Source organism: Lissotriton helveticus, chromosome 10, assembly GCF_964261635.1.
Source record: "Lissotriton helveticus chromosome 10, aLisHel1.1, whole genome shotgun sequence".
Taxonomy (NCBI): Eukaryota; Metazoa; Chordata; class Amphibia; order Caudata; family Salamandridae; genus Lissotriton; species Lissotriton helveticus.
This window is the reverse complement of record NC_136071.1, coordinates 273,530,777-273,550,174: the sequence shown is the minus strand read 5'-3', so window position 1 is coordinate 273,550,174 and position 19,398 is coordinate 273,530,777. Positions and strand designations below refer to the sequence as shown.

The window sequence follows — 19,398 nt, the reverse complement described above, 5'->3', positions numbered from 1 at the left end:
TTTTAACGTTTTCTTGTTTCTAGGACATTAATAGGTTTTATCATTACGTTATGTTATCGTTTCTTTGTTCGTTGTTTAATAAAAGTTCATGTTCATCAGTGGCCTACTGATTTTCGTTTTCCTATTCTTTTCTTTCCAGGTTGTTTCATGCTAAAGTTTCTGTTAACAGGATACAGTGATCACTTCGTTATTATTGCATATGTCCTTTTCACTAGGGGTGCTCTCTGGTCGGGCCAGATAACGTATCTCTAGTAAATGGTCCGGGTGAAACAGGTGCATCAATCAGTGGGGAGTAGATAGGCATGACAGATTACAACGGGGGAGAAAGGTCCGCATTACGTACCCTTTCACTACTTGCAAAGATTTTCCTACGTTTATTTGCAAACAGGGAATACCTCCAAAAAGAACTAATTCCCAAACAGTCAATGTTCGGACAATCAATCAATCAATGAGGAATTAAATAGGTACGACGTGTTAAAGGCTTGCGTTACCTACCCTTCACTATCTGCAAAGGGAGAGAGAATATTCCTATTCTTCCTCGTTTGCAGGCAGAGAAGATCCTTAAGAGAACCAACTTCGAACAATTCAATGCTCGATTGAAACAATCAACAAGGGGTACTGTGAACACAAATGAACGCCGCTTATGTACATACGCATTGCTATTTTCAACAGGTTGTTCCTAATGTTTCTATTTTAGCGAGGTCAAAAAGAGATCCCATTAGTGGCCTACTGATTTTGTTCGATTCCTTTTGTTTTTTTACACGATTTTTCGCTATCTGCAAAGACTAAACAGAGTATTGCGACTCTGTGCTTGTTTGTAAATAGAGAATGAACCAAAGAGAACAATCAATCAAATGGAGAGAGAAGCAGGCACGACGGATTACAAAGGGGGCAAAGGGCTGCGTTAACTACCCTTCACTATCTGCAAAGAGAGAGTACTCCTAATAGAAATGAGGGGTGGGGGGCAGCATTCAAAGCAGATCAGTGTGCATGAACACGAAAATGTTTTTACTTACCACGTACTTGACATTTGACAGCTTATGATATTTGCTATTAAAAAACCATTGAAATTCACTGAAAAAACCATAGGTTATAGACCATATATAGTTAGGAATTAGCATTTACAAAACCTTGAAAATTCACTGAAAAAACCATAGGTTATAGACCATATATAGTTAGGAATTAGCATTTACAAAACCTTGAAAATTCACTGCAAAAACCATAGGTTAGAGACCATATATAGTTAGCTGGACATTTTATTGACATAAAACCAATGAAATTCCATATATAGTTAGTTGCACTAACTATATATCGCGCACCCGCAATCCACTGCTGATGATGTCACATATTACATCATTCATGACATGGTCAGTGACATCACTGATGACATCACTGATGACATCTCAAATGACATCACTGATGACATCACTGATGACATCTCATTTGACATCAATGACTACATCACTGATGATATCATTCATGTGACAATACAATGCATCTCCTCACATTTTAATATAACCTCTGTTTCACCCAGTGTTAAAAAGAGTATAATTTTTGAAACCATTGACACACCAATACTAGTTACTACATACGCACTCACTGATTGCTACGTCTACACACACCTTCACTCATTCACCCATACAATCATTCATACATACAATCACTCATCTTTACAACACTATCATATGCACTCATACACCTATACAGACACTCACAGTCTGCCACTCATCCATGGAGTTACTCACACACCTAGTCAGTCCTGTAAAGAATCAATGAGACTTCCATTTTCTTGTCTATACAGTTAAACATAGAGCACCTTACATTTTCAAACATATACTAACACATACTTACCTTCTTATACAATCATTGATACAAGTACAGATTGATCTGCACAGAGTCACACACCTCCCAGCTAGCCACACACACACTCAGTCTCCCATACAAATACTTGGGCAATCAATCAATAACCCACATAGTTACTCATATAGCTACTGATCAACACATGCAGCAGTTTACAGAACAACAGACATAATGATGCACAAATTAAGACAGTTTAGTCACTAACCCATGCACTCAGTGAGACACATTTAATCACTCACTCATACAGTCAGTCATGCACCTACTAAATCCTTCGTCCAGACACTTACACATCCACTCATTCTTCAATATGTAAGACATATTTAAACTTTATAGAAACAAAAAATCACTGGATGTTGTTATCAGTGATGTCATCAGTGATGTCATTTGAGATGTCATCAGTGATGTCATCAGTGATGTCACTGACCATGTCATGAATGATGTAATATGTGACATCATCAGCAGTGGATTGCGGGTGCGCGATATATAGTTAGTGCAACTAACTATATATGGAATTTCATTGGTTTTATGTCAATAAAATGTCCAGCTAACTATATATGGTCTCTAACCTATGGTTTTTGCAGTGAATTTTCAAGGTTTTGTAAATGCTAATTCCTAACTATATATGGTCTATAACCTATGGTTTTTTCAGTGAATTTTCAAGGTTTTGTAAATGCTAATTCCTAACTATATATGGTCTATAACCTATGGTTTTTTCAGTGAATATATATATATATATATATATATATATATATATATATATATATATATATATATATATATATATTTATATAAATATATATATATATATATATATATATATATATATATATATATATATATATATATATATATATACACACACACACCTCCTTTTCTCTTTTGTGTGAATTCAGTTTCTTATTAATGGGAAGATAGAAAAGGAGTTGGTCCTCTCTCCCCTTTTGTGTGTGTTACAGTTCAATAGAGCCTTTTATGTTCATAAATACAATACAATACAATAATGTTCAGGAGGGGGTAAGTTATCTCATATATTTTTCTCTTTCTCCTATGTAACTTTGCAGACTTTCTCTCTCTTGCTCTGTGTCAAAGTATGAGCAGGAAAAATAAGTTAGTTTCAAAATGTGAGGGCACCATACAGCACTGTATTTAAGTGATGTGAATTCTGGTACGTCGTGGAACTTAATTTAGGAAAAATACATTCCATGTTTAGCAAAAAAATTCCAAATGTATTTGAAAGCATGAGCTCATGTATAAAGTCACCTAACATGCAATAGAATTTAAACCAAACCTGCAACGTGTTAAAGTCAAATGAAAACCCAAAGCAAATCACAAACAACATGTTATGTTAATATAACTTGATAAAGTGCAATCAATCATACCTGAAGGTATATCTCAGCACTCAGCCAGCACATAACAAACAACCAGAGACTAAAACAACCATGTTTTCAACATTTTCTTGAAATTATCGAAATCTGCAGAATGACAAAGATGGACAGACCGTTGGTTCCAGGCAATGGGGGCCATGAAAGAGAAGACTCTGCCACTGCATCTAGAAGTGCAGACATGAGGAATAATCAGAAGCTCCTTATTGCAGATCTTAAAGTGCATGAAGGCAGATGGCGAGGAATTGTATCCTTTAGCTATAAAGGGGCATTGCCCATCAAGGACTTGTAGGTAATATAAACAAGATACGCTTTCTGACAGGAAGCCAATGAAGATCTCTGAGAATAGGAACTGAGGGGGAGCCTGCCCAACAGTAAGGTGCCATTAAATGCCAAAAACAACATGTTACTGCACTCAAGGTGGCATATAACCAAGGCCTGGCAGAAGATGGTAGCCAAGGAACAACCCCCCTCAAAAGTCTCATAGTCGCAAGGCAAGAACAGCAAATTGCAACAATGTGATCCTTAATGGAAAGTTCCTGGTCTAGTTTAACACCCAGATATTTTATGGCATGACTTGTAGAAGGAGCCACCAGTCGGGGGTCCAGAGGAGCTGAGCTTTTCCTAACAGCAAGATTTCATTTTTTTCACCAATCAGCTGGAGACAATTAGTTGTCATCTAAGCCGCAATTTTCCTCAGACAGTCTTGAAAACGATGTTTAACATCGTCAATGTTCTGCCCCAGCGAAATGATCAGCTAAGTGTAGTCGGCATAAGAGATTACATCAAAGCCACATGATTTAACAATCTGGGCCAAGGGGGACATATAGATTTTTAACGAAGTCGGGATCAAAGATAAGCCCAAAGGCACCCCCTTGTTGGTGGGAATAGTGTGTGATTTAGATGAACCCAAACTGATTGTTTGATTGCGGCTCTCTAAAAGGTCTGTGAGCAACAGAAGAGCCTTGCCCCCGACACCAATCACCAGCAGAGTGTTGATCAATGCTGCATGGCAAATGGTGGATTGACCCTGATGAATGGTCTAACAACACAAGCATGGCAGGGAGACTAGTATATAAAGAAAGGCGGGTAGAATCCATAACTGCCACCAGCACAGTCTCTGCTGAGAGCGACTCTGATTCCAGATTGGGAGAGATCCAGAATCTTATGGTTCTCCAGGAATGCCATAAGATGTTTATTGACACAGCTTTCTAGTATTTTCGCCAGCAAAGGTAGACGTGATATGGGCCAGTAGTTGGACAGCCTATTTGGATCGGCATTCAAATTATTCAGTATGGGAGAAACCAGAGCAGCCTTCCAAGCTAGTGGAATTTTGGCCGATTCTAGCGAGAGATTGAATAGAGAAAACATAGAAAGGGCTATCAAGATTTGCAAGATTCACAGAGCCTCTAGGAGGGACAAGGGTGTGCAGGTGAACTAGATTTGGCATTAGTCAGTAATTGTCAAATTTGGTCCAAGATGTAAGGTTAGAACCTATATAGGTTCTGGATAGCGATTTTGGGAAGCAGACTTAAGAAAGTTGAATTAGTCAGAGTCTGTCTAGAAGGGAACTTCTTATATAGGGCTTCAATCTTATCATAAAAAGAAGTATTCCAAAGAGACACATCATTGTTGAGAAACTGGGATATCTGCAATGCAGGCACAAGGCTTCGTGAACTCGTTGAACACTTACAAACCTCTTTGGTAGAATAAACCACCTTCTCGATTCTGCCTGATATATAACTTCTCCTGGAATTCCTGATATAGACATGGTATTAGGATAATGTCCGTTTGTAAGCAGTTCTATCAGCTGGGGTTTTAGAATGGCACCGGCGTCTCTCCAAGCTTGTATAGCCAGCTTTCAGAGTAATCAGTTTCACAGAGAACCATGTTGAGCATCACTTACTCCTTTGCTGCCCTTCCATAACTTGATCGTAATTTAGAAAACATGTTTTTCTGTTTGGAGGGGATTGCAAAATAGAGTAACATCCCATAATAATTTCACAAAATGACTCTTGTTAATGAATGAGGTTGGTTGGTAGCTCAAGACACTTTTTTATTCAAGCTCGCATAACAAGTCTCATAATATATCAAGGGAATCCTCATTTGAGGGAAAATGTATCCTAGTGAAATATTTTCTGTGTGAATGAGTCTTCCTCTGGTCGCTTGCAAGAATGTTTTAGACAAAGTGCCTACTTAGGTAAAAACAAGTTACGAAACATCAGATTATGGGAAATTTCGAGAAATTTCAAGGACTACATCTATCTCAAATATTCTGGAATTTTGAAGATTTCAACAAAATTTGGCCCAAGCCTAATTTTCATTCGTCTATGATATGAAGTTTCTTGACATTTCAAGTTCCCAAAATACCTCTATTGCTTATTTCAGTTATCTACTTTTACATAGAGACAATAATACGCAGACAGAACACTGAAAATGCACATTTAATATATCATCGTAGTTCAGTGGAACGCACCTGAAACGACAAAGGATGACCATCGCTGTCGTGAGTGCAACTAGTGAAGTGCTGTATCCGACTGTATAAAGTGCCTTCACAGCCAGATAATAATAATCCTGGGGAAAGAAGGAACAAGGCCATGAAAAAGGACAGTCAATGATAATTATCAATAGTTCAATTCATTATTCAAGTTAAAGCATTTGCAAGCATATTGTATAAAATTAAAGGGGAGGATTAGTGGAAATGTCATCATGACATGACAATAAAAAATGATTTAATTCTATAGGTGAATGTGTGTCTTTTCTAGACTATGTATTCTCCTATGGCTCTGCCCACCTGCTTACACATCTATCTATCTATCCATCCATCCATCCATCCATCCATCCATCCATCCATCCATCCATCCATCTTGATTTCTATCTGAATAGCTTGATGTCAATTTATGTTCTCTCTGCCTTTATATTTGCTTGTTTAGTTGTCTATCTATCCGTCCATTGATTGCTCTTTCTATCCATCCATTTGTCAGCCTGTTCCCTGTCTTTCCATCTTCTCTTCTCTCATTCATACATTTGTCCATCTTTTTGACCTTCTCACCGTCTGCCTGCTCTTCTATTTTCCACCTGTTCTTCTGTCTCTCCACCCATCTCTCTCCTTCTGAGCAGCAATATGGCTTCCTTCCTTTGTATCTATGTTTTTTGTTCTTTCATATTTTTAAACTCGATATTTACAAAGTTGTAGGCTATAGATATATTTACTAATAAAATGAAGCATTGAAACATATATATAATAAATGAACCTTGCAAGCGACTTGCAAAGCTAGTAGAATTTGTTCAGTTTCTCATATCTGCCCTAAGCTGCGGACACAAATTTCCATTCTCGTAAAAGATTTGCTTACATTTATTTTTGACGCAAACATTTACCAAATATAAATATATCTGCCAGAAAAGCAATTGCCGAATTAAACGTTAACTTTATACTGTTGTATCTCTTTAATTAAGCTCCCTCTCGGCTCTCTTTATATTTGTTTTGATTTTTCCCACGTGGTTTAGAGAACTTGCACCCTTCCAGAATCACTGTGTGATCATTAGGCCTTATGTGTGTAGTCCTCAGGGCCTTTTGTCTTGCAATAATACCCATCACTAGCATTTGTGCAGACACTGATCTTGGCGTTTGCATAACTGCGAACTTCCTTAAAGTGTAGGGCAGTTAGTGTATGGTCAGGCATTGTAAGGAGGCTCCAAGAACGCTTTAGTGTTATCAGCTCACTACAGAGAGGTGTTTCTTCAAAATATCAAAATATTGAATAAAAAATATTGTGCTGAATAAATATTGCGCAAAAAATATTGTGAAGACAAAAATATTGTGGAACAGAATATCGAAGATAAGTGTATCTTTTTTTAGTATATAATTTCTTTGTAAAGCATATAGTTGAAATTAATATAGATTACAGTGATAGAGTCAGGTAGAACCCAGAGTTTCATTTGGCTTTGAACAGATCCTGCTTGTAAGCAGAACATGTGTTCCTGAAATAGTTGTGTAGAGAAGCACAATTTTCATTTAATTACCCAGTGTCTTTCTTGGCTTCTATGAGGGATGTTTTGTTTTAAAATGACCGTCACAGAAACAGCTGATTGTGTCACCAGTGGCCGGTCGAGATGAAGGGATTGATTTAGTGGTCTTCGCTTGTGAAATGTCAGTTTGGGGCTGCGAGTTGGTAGTATCAATCAGCTATCTGGGAGCCAGAAACAGGTTCTTCAAATTAAGGTCGGAACTTTCCTGAGTTAAAAATGTATGAGTATTACAGTAGTATGTCAATAGTACTCTGCCAGCTAGTATGTCTAGTCAGCATCTTGAAAAATGAAACTCACTTGTTGATTAATTGGTCTATGCGTGTAGATGCACTTAAGAAATGCTTTTGCGAAAACCTCAATGAAAAGGGGATGGGCACTACACCTGAAAGATCAAATGCGACTTTGCAGAGAGGCACAAGGGTGAGAAGAGGTGAGGGAGTAGCAAAGAGAAGGATGATTTGCAGGAAGGTGAGAGGTAGTGAGGGGATTGTGAAAAAGGAATATACCGACAGGGGAGTGAAGGAAAGGATGGTATGAAGAAGCTAAAGGCTTCTTTAGATTGAAGGAAAAGGGCAGAAAGGTAAAGGGCAGGTGAAAAAGAGATACGAGAAAGAGAGGGCAGGTATATCAGTGGGTAGTTGGCAGAAGGATGGAAACAGGGAGGCAGGAGGAAGATGGCTGTGAGAGACAGTTGAGGGGATTAGGTGTCATGCTGGTTACAGTTTTCAATCTCATTTGAGCAGAAATATAAATTCCTTTGATACAGGTTGATAAGATGATCACGGGACAGGGTAGAAGGTGATTGGAAACATCAGAAAAAATGTGGGTGGGGCAGCAGGCCCACCCAATGGTCAGCTAGGAGGCATTGTCGTGTGCTTCGTGTTCACCAGGGCCTCAAAATTAGAGATCTGTTATCTTTTTGTAATTTCATAAAATTATAGTTTTTTCAATAACTATTTGTATAATTATAGCTTGAGTCTCAAAATTTAAAAGTGGTCTAGTGCTTATGGAATCTCTGAGCGGACCTGGAAGGGAGACAGAGAAGAAAAAGACAGGGATAAAACATGGAGAGGTAGAAGGGCAAAGAGATCAATGCTAGGAGAGAGGCAAATTAGAGAAAGCATAGCAAGAGTTAGGATAAGAGGACTTGTACATAGATAGCTTGGATGGTTAGCTGGGTAGAGTGCAAAACAACATGAGTATCATTGACAACCATGGTGGACATGGGCTGCACCAACAGTGGAAGTGGGAGGCGAGTTCCTATGAAAGATGTTTTTTTCACCAGCACTTCTGTTTTTTTACAAGTTAAGCACTGATGTGGGGTTGTTTTCCCTAGCAGACGCACCAATACTTAGACCAAGCTAGGCCACCAGATTTATCAGCTATTACTCCCAGCATCTCCTGGTACCCCCGGCACTTTCCTTGTTGTCTCTGGTCCCAACAGTAATTAAGGCAGCACTGGGAACAGAAGGTAAACAAAGCTCTAAGTTACCTGTTTACTTTCTGCATTTTCCACTCTTGCAGATACCCTTAGCAACAAATAAGAGGCTATTGAGCAGATCATTGTGAGACAAGAAATTAACGCTGTAATTTTATTGGGGACCAAAGGGTGCATGATGTCGCTTCCGCTTTCAAGGAGTTTGGTTAGTAAACTGGTAACTTTCCAGTATAAGTGCAGGGGATATGCACCTACCTATCCAAACTGAAATTGCGGCAACATTTTTTCTCCTGTTTTAGTCCAATAAAATTGGCCTTGGCTATATGTACTCTCTGTGTGGGCTCTGGTCCTGTAAGGCATCTAAAGTTGATCAAACCAATAAACAAAGTGTAACAAAGAGTAAAAGGTCCCTGAATGCACACTGAAGGACGCAAGGTGATTCTTTGTCTGAATTCTTCTTTATTTATCCGTTTCTTCAGAGCACTTCTAGGCAATATGCGTTTTAGCCAGCCTCATTGCCAGGACAATGAACTAAGAGGCTGATTACAAGTCTGGCAGTCCCCTGACTGCCAGACTTGTGGGGGTGGGGCGTTCTCGTGACTGCCCTATTACAAGTAGGGTGGTCGAGCGCCATTGCCCCAAAACAGCTGCCAGGGGACCACCATTCCCTGGCGGTGTTGCGGCGGTCAGGAGGCATCAATATGCTTGACAGGACTGAAGCGGTCCTGCAAAGCATATTAGGAGTTTCCTCTCCATCCTTGTTTTAATGGCTGTTCCTCCTCCATGAAAACCCTGACGGAGAGGAAACAAAGGGGGCCCTATAGGGCACCCTTGTGCTTCTTCGCCCTGGTGTGCATACAGGTGGGTACAACATGTGCCCCCCCCCGGGTGCCTGAACCCTAGTTCCTGCACAGCATTGACTTTTCAGTCCATTCCATGCAGGAACTGTTCTTAGCGTTCCGATTGCAGTGACCATTTTTAGAGGCACCAATGTGTGAACGCCAACAAAAAGTCAGCTGACAGCAGGGAACTCCTAATCTGGCCTGCGGCCCGGTCACAGCTTTGGACCCAGTGTTGCACCACTAAAGTTGTAATCAGGCCCAAAGTGAGCAGAATTTATCATTTATCAAATATAATAAAGTTACTCTCCTTGGCCGAGGCATTAAAGAATGCAAAATCCGACTTTTGGTAGGCCAGCATTGAAATAGCACCGTCATAACCCATATTATGTACGCTAGTGTCCATACATAGCTGTGCCAGGTTCAAGCACGCAGGTAGTGTCATACATTTTCCATCATTTCCACAATCGTCCACTACTTCACTGTCAATTGTTTGGTCTCTAGAACCTAATAGACCTACCTGGTTTTCAGAACTTGTTGAATTTTCATCAACGACGCACACATCAACGTAGTGAGGGAAGGGTTCAGACCACCCATCTTCAGTGCAATTCCTGCTAATATCTCCTGTGGGGGGGAACATATCATATACATTCCTTCAGTTTGAGGGAATAATCACAACATAATCTACAGCTAGGCAAAATTACATTTATCAGCATTATCATTTTGCTTCACTCATTAAGTAAATTCATGGTTCAGTTGGGACTCCAAGTAGGTACAAGAGTGATATTTTAGTTGTCACTAAGAGCAAAATACATATCTATTACAATATCACATTGCTCTATGATCCCCTCATCTGTCACATCTATTATTGACCACTTAGCTCTCCTATCTGCGATCCCTCCATGTCACCAACTGTGTCTGTTTTCACAGCCAGTACCACTGGTGATTTTTCATTGACTTTTCCTCTCCATTTTCCATCTAAGCTGCCACGTTATTTCATGATTTTCTTTAACCTTTCCTACTGCTCTCATGCTGATTCTCAGTTGAACATCTGGCCTCTTCACCTTTTCCTACAATTTGGAGACCTCTTTCTACATATACCCATACAAGGCCTCTTGTATCAGGCCTTTATATCACGCTTTCACTGTACCTAGCAAATCTCGATCTTTTTTATTCCAGTTGTGTCTCCTCCATCTAATATATGTTTTCTTTAATTCCGTGCATTTTATTTCGGATACATTTTTAAAATCCTCTTAATTTTCTGTTCTTCATCCTTCAAAGTATTTATGGACCTCACTATTTTGCTCCACCCTATCCTTACCTTTTTCACTGTGTCTGTGTGTGTGTGTGCACACATAATATTAGGCTCATCTTGTCCAAGCGCTACTGCCATGTGTATGTGTCGTCACAATCTCTAAAATATTCGAAAGATCCACTCTGTGATGTGAAAAATTATTCTACATTTAACATGATTCGTACACTTGTCCTTTCTCATACTGATCTGATAGACTGCCTGAACTCCCTGCCTATGCTATAACCTTAAGCATTAGCCAGGCTGGTGGCACATTGGGGCGTGCGAAGGCAGCTGCCTTGCAGGACCACCACAAAGAAACACATTAGGGTGACAAACGCACTAGTTTCTAGTGAACGGCAAAATAGTTGGTGCCCTGAAACTCATAGTTTCAAGGCGTGATTACAATATCTTTTAAGTGAATTTGATCTTTTTAAGTCAGCCCCCCCTCCAAAACGTTGCTGTACTTGGGAGAGTGGAGGGTCATGCCTGAATCCAGGGATTGGGCGTATAATGTCAGGGGTACTCTTTCTGTAGCTCACAATCCACAGTAAATTGAAGACTTATAAAGGAGTAAATATGTCATGATAAACCACTACTGCATAGAATTTGGATGTTGTGTGCCCTCACACCCCTTGAACCCCATACAACTGCACCTGGTATTCCAATGAAAGCTGCAGTCCTAAGAAGCAGATGGTGTTATCTGCCTCTTTTACCCCTTCCCACCATGCCTGGCCATCACTCCAATCTTGAATCAGATTCTCTGTCTCTGTCAGAATGAAATGATCTTCCACATGTTGCCCACCAGTTTGTAGCAAGGGTGCCCTCAGCTAATGCCAACAAGCAACACCAGCCTTCAATCCTCTTTTATAAATGAAGGCAGTCATAATTGCGGGCCTCTCAAACTCTTGGTCCTGGTGCCACTGCAGCTGCTTCAGTAATGAGAGCAACTGCCTGATGAAGAGGGTAGTCTCCTCTGCACCTTGTTGAATGCATTGTGCTCCATCTTGACTCATTCTCTGCTCTGCCATCTCTCTGATACCTAATCTCATATGTCTCCCTAGCATCAATTTACCCCTCTCCTGGGACGTTGCTCCAAGGCCCAAAGCAACACCTGCACAGCAGTGGAGCACTGGGTCCTAATGTAAGCAAGAAAGGATATTAAAACCATACTAATTGGGGTTTTGAAGGCACCTCTCCTCCCTGGGCCCCTGTAACACTGCATCTGCTGCACAAATGATACCTACTCCTCTACCCATTCCACTGGCCATCACTCCTAGACTGGAGTCCCAAAGCCAAGCTGTCTGCCTCCTTGCGTACAAAAATGGTGAATTGGGGGGTGGGCACATCTCGCCTGCTGTTGGTTGGACCTCTTCCCTGCACAGCAAGGGTCACTTGGCCATAATGCTAACAGCGAAATAGGGTTCCCACCCATCTTTTTGCTAGTATCACAGACATAATTTGGGTGAAGTGGTCCCTCATAGAATTGCCCCAGTATCACTGCACCTGCTGCATTGATGCCAGTGATGGCCATTTGTAAAGATTTGTCTCCACCTTCCTCAGTGGATCTGCCTGAGGAAGCTGAGTCTCTCCATTTTTAAATGAAAAAATCACCCCCCTCTTATTTCACCCTCTCCTCTGGGCCATCTCTTAGATATTATCCACAGACAGAGAACTAAAGAAGAATCAGGCTTTCTCGCCAGGGTACTTGTTATCGGAAAGAAGGGTAAATGTGTGCCATTGGTTAATCACCAAGGGCCACATGCATCATTGTAGGATTTTGCGATTCCTAAATTGCGAAAATTAAGGAATCGCAATTTAGGAATTGCAAAATCCTATGCATCAAGAAATTGCAAAAGTTTTTGCGATTCCTTAATTTTCTTTATTTGTGATTCTTTAATTGCGAATCGCAATTAAGGAATCACATTACATTGATTCCTATGGGCCTAGAGGCATTCTCATTTTGCGAATTCGTAATTAAGGATTCGCAAAATGAGAATGCAATTTCAAGAGTGCAGGGGGGGGTCCAAAGGACCCCCCCTGCACCCATGAAATGTCACGTAAGTACATTTTACTCACACACATGTCCCAAGGGCATGTGTGTGTGTAAAATGTAAGTTTAAAAAATGCACTTTTGTGCATTTTTAAAACTTTTCACAAATTACCATGAAGGTTTACTTCATGATAATTTTCCCCTTCCTAATTGCGAATTCGCAATTTAAAAAAAATCATGCATAGCATTTAAGAAATCGCAAAATTTGCGATTTCCTAAATGCTATAGCAAGTTAAAAAATTGCAAAAAATTGCGATTTTTTAATTGCGAAAAATGGAAAAAAAGGATGCATCCCAAAAATGGTTTTTGCATTCGCTAACGGCCGAATTTTGCGATTCGCACCGTTTACGAATGCAAAAACCAATGATGCATGTGCCCCCAAATGTAAAGGCTTCTTGACACCGAGTAAGGGCTTTCATTTATGGATTCACTAGAAGCTTCATGGTGACAAAGATGCATTCTTTGTTAAAGGTGATCTAGGAATGTTAAGTTTTGGAAAGCATCCTCTTAATGTGCTAGTGGAAATGGTTGCACTAGTTACAGTGTACTATTACCTAAAGATATTCTTTGAAAGCCCTTTTTTTTAATCTTAAAAATGAAATCCTTTTGATCAGCCTACCTTATACTCAGTACCACTGGAAATAAGTGATTTGGCGGCTGCAGAATTTTCCACATGACTATGGATTTGCCACGTAATCCACCATCTGCTGTATAATCTTCAGATTTTAACAAAAAATGTGTTTGTAGCTCAAACAGATGAAAAGTTACTTAAAACAGAACTATACATGTTGGTGAGAAGTGGAAGGCCCATTGCAAAGTTTGACTGGTCACCTTTCATTTGATTATTGTTGTATTTGAGTGCTAAACTGGCACTAATTAGGAAAAACCTTTGCCCTGACAGTTTTAGCATGCGTAAAACTGACAAAATAATACCATTTCAAAAAGAGCCACATTAAGCCCCATGTTGTGCCTGTTTTTGATGAATAATTTATTCAGACATGCCGCATAATTTAGTCCTACCATGCCGCATAATTACAGTGGCCATGCTGAAACTGAATTCAGTACAATTTTTAAATAAGGACTTGCATATTCAAAGTGCTTTGTGTGACAAGCTAGGACTTCGTAGCATTATAAATATACAAGACAATATTACGCACTGCGTCAACCAGGATTCAGTTGTGTAACTCTCTGGTCATAGAAATTAGGCATCTGCAATGGTCACATTAACCAACTGAAGTTTCACAACCTAAAATAAAGTGTTCCGAATGATTAGTTTAATTTGAATTTATTTGTAATTTACGGTATGTGCATTATATTATATGCAGATGGCTAAAGGTTAATAAAAATATTTACATTTTAGCCACTTAGCCATGTCTTTAACCCTTTCACCAGGACTCCAAGAATAACAGTTCCCATACATTTTTATGTACTTCAACTGCATGATTTTCATGAATACAGCCTGGAACCGCTAAATAAAGAAAAACGGGCTTCCAGGCCATCTTCATTTACATATAGTTACAAAGACCTTTGCCCCCCCGCCTCGGAACACAGCCACCGACCCCTGGGGGGGCGCTCCCCACAGTTTGAAGACATCTGGACTACGGGATAAAGGATGAGACTGCACACCTTTGGGGAGACCTGGTGACCTGACCTGCCATATTGACTGCTCTAGTGCATAAATAACTAGACAGGGCCACTTATCTTGTTGTATGTCTTGCCACAATTGCCTTGTGTTGGACCTGACATCTCTGGCGTGGTTTTCCACCAACTTTGTGTCTTCCAGCTTCTTGTTTTTGCTGGCTTAGTGTTTAGTGCTTAGTGTTTAGTGGATTAAGGACTCTGCACAATTTACCACTGCTAACCAGTGCTAAAGTCCATGTGCTCTACCTTTTAAACATGGTAACATTGGCATATACCCCATTGGCACATTTAATTGACTTATAGGTCCCTTGTAACGTGGTACTACTTGTACTCAGGGCCTGTAGATTAAATGCTACTAGAGGGCCTGCAACACTGATTGTGTCACCCACTTAAGTAGCCCTTTAAACATGCCTCAGGCCTGCTGTTCCAGCCTGTGTGTGTAGTTTTAAGGATCATTTCAACCTAGTAAAATAAACCCTTTGTCAGGCCCAAACATTGCTTTATTATACATATAAGTCACCCCTAAGTTAGGCCCCACGAAGCCCAGAGGGCAGGATGCAGTGTATATAACTGGTTGGACAAGTAAAGTGTTTCATGTACTGGTAGTGAAAAACTCTTAAATGTCTTTTTCACTGCTGCAAAGCCTACCTCTCCTGTATGACAACATTGGGTTACCCTATTACATTTAATCAGTGATAACGTTCAATTGAGAGTAGGTGGACAGATCAAGTTTGGCATCTAGGAATTGTGATTAAACACCCTCTTTAATGCTAATGTTGGATTTTAAGTCACAATTCTGAAAATGCCACTTTTAGAAAGTTGGCTTTTTACCCAACCATTTGATCCCTGTAGCCTGTATCCTGGGTGACATGACTAAGTGTAGTTGGCAGTTGGTCTTTTTGCATTGCTCCAAGACATCGAAACGAAGAGAAGCTAGGTGTTATCACGATGGCCCACTCTTATTTAACGAGGGGAGGAGCTGTCACCTACCACACTTTCATATCACAAAGGCTCTGCATGAGCACTCTCATAAAGGGTTTGACAATGACTTTTTGTGACCCTAGACAAGCTGGGGACAGGGCAGGGAGGCAGGAACATTCAAGCACTTCTGCAGCATAGAAATCTCTTGAAACCTATTCTGCCAAAGTGGGCACGAGGTACAATGGTTGGCCCTCTAGCCCCAACTCTTCAATACACATTTGGACCTGTGGAAGACTCAGAAGAAGAACTGCTGTGCAGTTTTGCTGCAATGAGGACTGCCACTCTGCTGCCCTGCTGTCCTCCTACCTGAGTGAAAAGAACTGGAACTGCATCTTGAAACCAGGGCATCCAGAGTGATTCTAAGGGCTAGTTGGCTGGCAGCCTGGTCAGAATCCTCAGGCACAGAACAGGATATCCTCCATCTTCAACCCATCACCTAGACTCTGCCAGGTGTGGGTCCTGCCCTCCCAAATGGTGCCACCCCAGTCTGGACCCTTGGAAGTGGAACTGAAGATGCTCTGCCAGCCCAGCTGTGGTCCTCATCAGAACCGAGGCACAGTCCCTTGAAGCCTCACTGAACAGCTGCCAGTCACTATGGAATAGACGTCAAGAGATGCAAAGCCCCGCAGCTAAACTTCCAGCTACATCTGAACAAACACAAAGTAATACAAAGTCACACCAAGCTCACTCGAATTGATGCAAAGTGACGCAAAGCCTCAACAACAGCTTCATCAGAACCGATGCCGGACGATGCCAAGCTTCATAAAGCAGACTGTATACTAGGATTTGCGGAGCTTTGTTCAGCTGGCCTAACTTTGTCCTGTAGCTGTCCCACGCTTCATCATGGATTGACTGAACTTGTGACTTTGTTCCAGTCCGGTGCGGTCAGATAACCACAGTTGGAGCTTTGTGATTTTTGGCTCTATTTTCCCTTAAATCTTTAAAATTGCATATCTCCAATTCTACTGATTGGATTTTTGTCATTTTGGTCTTAAATTATGTATTACATGTTTCTAAATTCAAGTGGGATATTTCTTGTGCTATGTTTTCACTTTATTACTGTTTGAAGTGCTGCATGAATACTTTACACATTGCCTCTTGGTTCAACCTGAATGCTTTTGTGCCAAGCTACCAGAGGGTTAAGCACAGGTTAATTTGGGGTTTCACTCTGACAGAGACTGTGGTTTCTGCTTGAGTAGAGTTTCATTCCCATCAACCGGTATCACAATTTCCAACACCTTGACAATTAGAAGTGGCTGGAGAATGCACTTAAAGGCTGGGATTTTTCACCTGTACAGCTTTGAATAGTTACCAGCCACTAAACTGTGAGTCTGGGCTCTAATGATGCAGACAGATAACAAACCTGCCACAATATATGTTTATTGCCTGCCAAACAAAATTCTGAAACAGTGGTTTCGGACGCTGGAGTGATTTGTTTTTGACTTTATGATTCCATGTAGAAACTGGAAATCTAATTGGTGTCATGGCCTAGTTTACAAAGGAGATAAAATAGATGAAGGACTGAACATATTAGTTGGCGAGGTGGTGCACAGTCCTCCTAGTTCACAAAAGCTAATCAAAAAAGAGAGGAAGTCCATTTTCAGAGAAGCTTAAGGGTTCCCCTATATCAAATTTAAAGCCATAATGTCATACAGTTTCTATCACCTAGTAGGAACTGCACGTTTGCTGGACAACATAAACGTTAGAATGATGCCAGACTGATTCTATGTATCCCCTCAGGAGATGTTGGCCTGTAGTCCTCCGAGCTCACAGTGCCATCATAAGTACCCCTAAATCTCAAAAGGTAACAAATGTATTGGGCGACTTCAGAGCATGACAACCCTGACTCCCCAAGGAATTGTGGAAAAGATCTAAAACTAATATGCTCAGTCACTCTGGCTTGCCCAGAGAGATATACAAAAAATACACCAAGAGGCGTTTCAATCTTTATTGAACCATTTTGATTCATGGGCAAAATATATGCGCTGCAATGATTGTTTTACAGAAAGATGAAAGTTATCAGTACTATGATAACAGTTAAAAGGATAAGCAATTCCATAATTTTGCTAAAGCAGTGTGTATATATGCTGGCATAAACTAAATATGTATAGGGCACTCTTACTGTGCTCTCCCTAACTTAAATGCTAGGGCGGGTAATCTGCCAAAATCCCCTCCTGGATGATCTAGCTCCCTATTACCTGTAGGTAAGTATATGCAGGCGCCCATCTTATTCATAAGTTGGATATCCCATGTCTCAGAGGGACAGAGGAATCAGCTGGGCTGAGACCCCGACAACAGTGACCTCGTAGTGACAGTAAAGTGCTCCTCTAATTTGAACACGGATATGCATGTGAATTTATAATAACAATAGCCATGCTTCCATGCCAAAGCCTCAGCCAGGTTATCATTGTTCTTCCTCTCATGATAGCTATGTCGCCTTAGGGACGAAAAACAAACAGCAACAATTGCACAATGTATGTTTGCCCTTGTACTAAAGGTTCAAGGTGTCATGATAGTGTTCTTACAAATTGGAAATGTAAGCAATATGGTTTTCAGAAAAAAGAATCCTGCACTTTGACGCAGGTAAATATGTGTCAAAAGTCATTGTGTTGAAAAGAAGGCATCTTACTAAACGTGTGCATGTAAATTGGCAGTGTTTCTTCCCGACCCTGATACAGTAATGTGACAATAAGGGTAGCATTTAAGGGGCGTGGCTTGCGCGCCGCTTCTGCATGGCGGACTGCGCTTGAGCTCCGAGGCGAGTTCTCCCGTCGGGCTGATTTCTCCGGTCCCCGACTGCCCCTGTGAGCGGAAAAGGCAGCCTTCAACAGCGGATTATGAGGGGAGCTGATTGAGGAGGTTTTCCTGCTGTTTCTGGCACCGGCTGCATGATTTTTATCTGACGCTCGTTTTCCTCACGGACGGCCGCCATTTCCTTCCCCTGACGCAGTGGCATTTTCTCCTCAGGAATGCCGTTTTCGCTACAATGTTGCAGGTCGTGGTGGTTGCCCAGGGAGTTTCTTCTATGATGCCTGCATTTGGTAACATTTTTTCCTTTTTTATGCTATTTTCTTGCTGCTTGGCTGGGAATTAAGCTGCCTACGCGCTATTTTCTCTCAGTGCAGTTCTCTCATTCAGGTGTGGAGCTTTTTCCTGCGAACTCCGTGCTGTGCCCTCCTGAATTAACTGTAGCTCTATCATTCTTTGGCTACCTGTCTGCCCTGCATATAAGTCCGCCGCTATTATATTATAAGCGCCCATTGAGCTCAGTGTGCTGTATTTCTTATTTTGGGCTGAAGTCTGCGCAGTTTTTGCTCTTCTCTTTCCTTCAAGTGGCTATATATTTTTTCTTTGTGGTTACTCCTTCATGGCTACAAGTATGGGTCGCTCCACGAGTAACAAAGACGCTAAAGATGTTGGCACGTCACTGAAAAGACTTAAGTCGGTGTCTCCTACGCCTGAGTCTGCTCAGTCAGACACTACCTCCACGCTGGACACCATCTTAACGCGCCTTAATGAGGTGCATGATATTGCGCAGTCAACAAAAACTAATACGGATTTGCTGCAAGTGGAGGTGTCTGCTATCAGGAATGACTTTAAAGCCCTCTCTCTTCGTGTATCTGCCACGGAATCACGAATCAGTTCTGCAGAGGATGGTATGCAGAAACACTCCAGATCCATCAACCACATGGAGCGCTCAATGGCGGCATTGCGCAGAGATCTCACTGAGCAGGAAGATTGCAACCGTAGATCTAACCTACGCATTTTTGGCCTGCCGGAAGATTCAGAGAAATCATCTTCATCTATGATAGAGTTCTTATCTCATTGGATTCCGGACACCTTACAAATCTCATTCCTCAGAGAGTTTGAAATAGAAAGAGCAC

General features: G+C 41.0%; 1 protein-coding gene across 4 annotated transcripts in view; it reads right to left on the bottom strand.

Moving 5' to 3' along the window:
* Positions 1–19,398, bottom strand: part of ADCYAP1R1 (ADCYAP receptor type I) — an 857,256-nt gene that overhangs the window by 291,265 nt on the left and 546,593 nt on the right. For all 4 annotated transcript variants that reach the window (XM_078665292.1, XM_078665293.1, XM_078665294.1 and 1 more), the window contains exons 6-7: positions 10,069–10,172; positions 5,719–5,816 (exon numbers count right to left, since the gene is read on the bottom strand). In XM_078665292.1, coding sequence (XP_078521418.1) covers positions 5,719–5,816; positions 10,069–10,172 — 202 coding nt within the window. The remainder of the gene's footprint in view (positions 1–5,718; positions 5,817–10,068; positions 10,173–19,398) is intronic.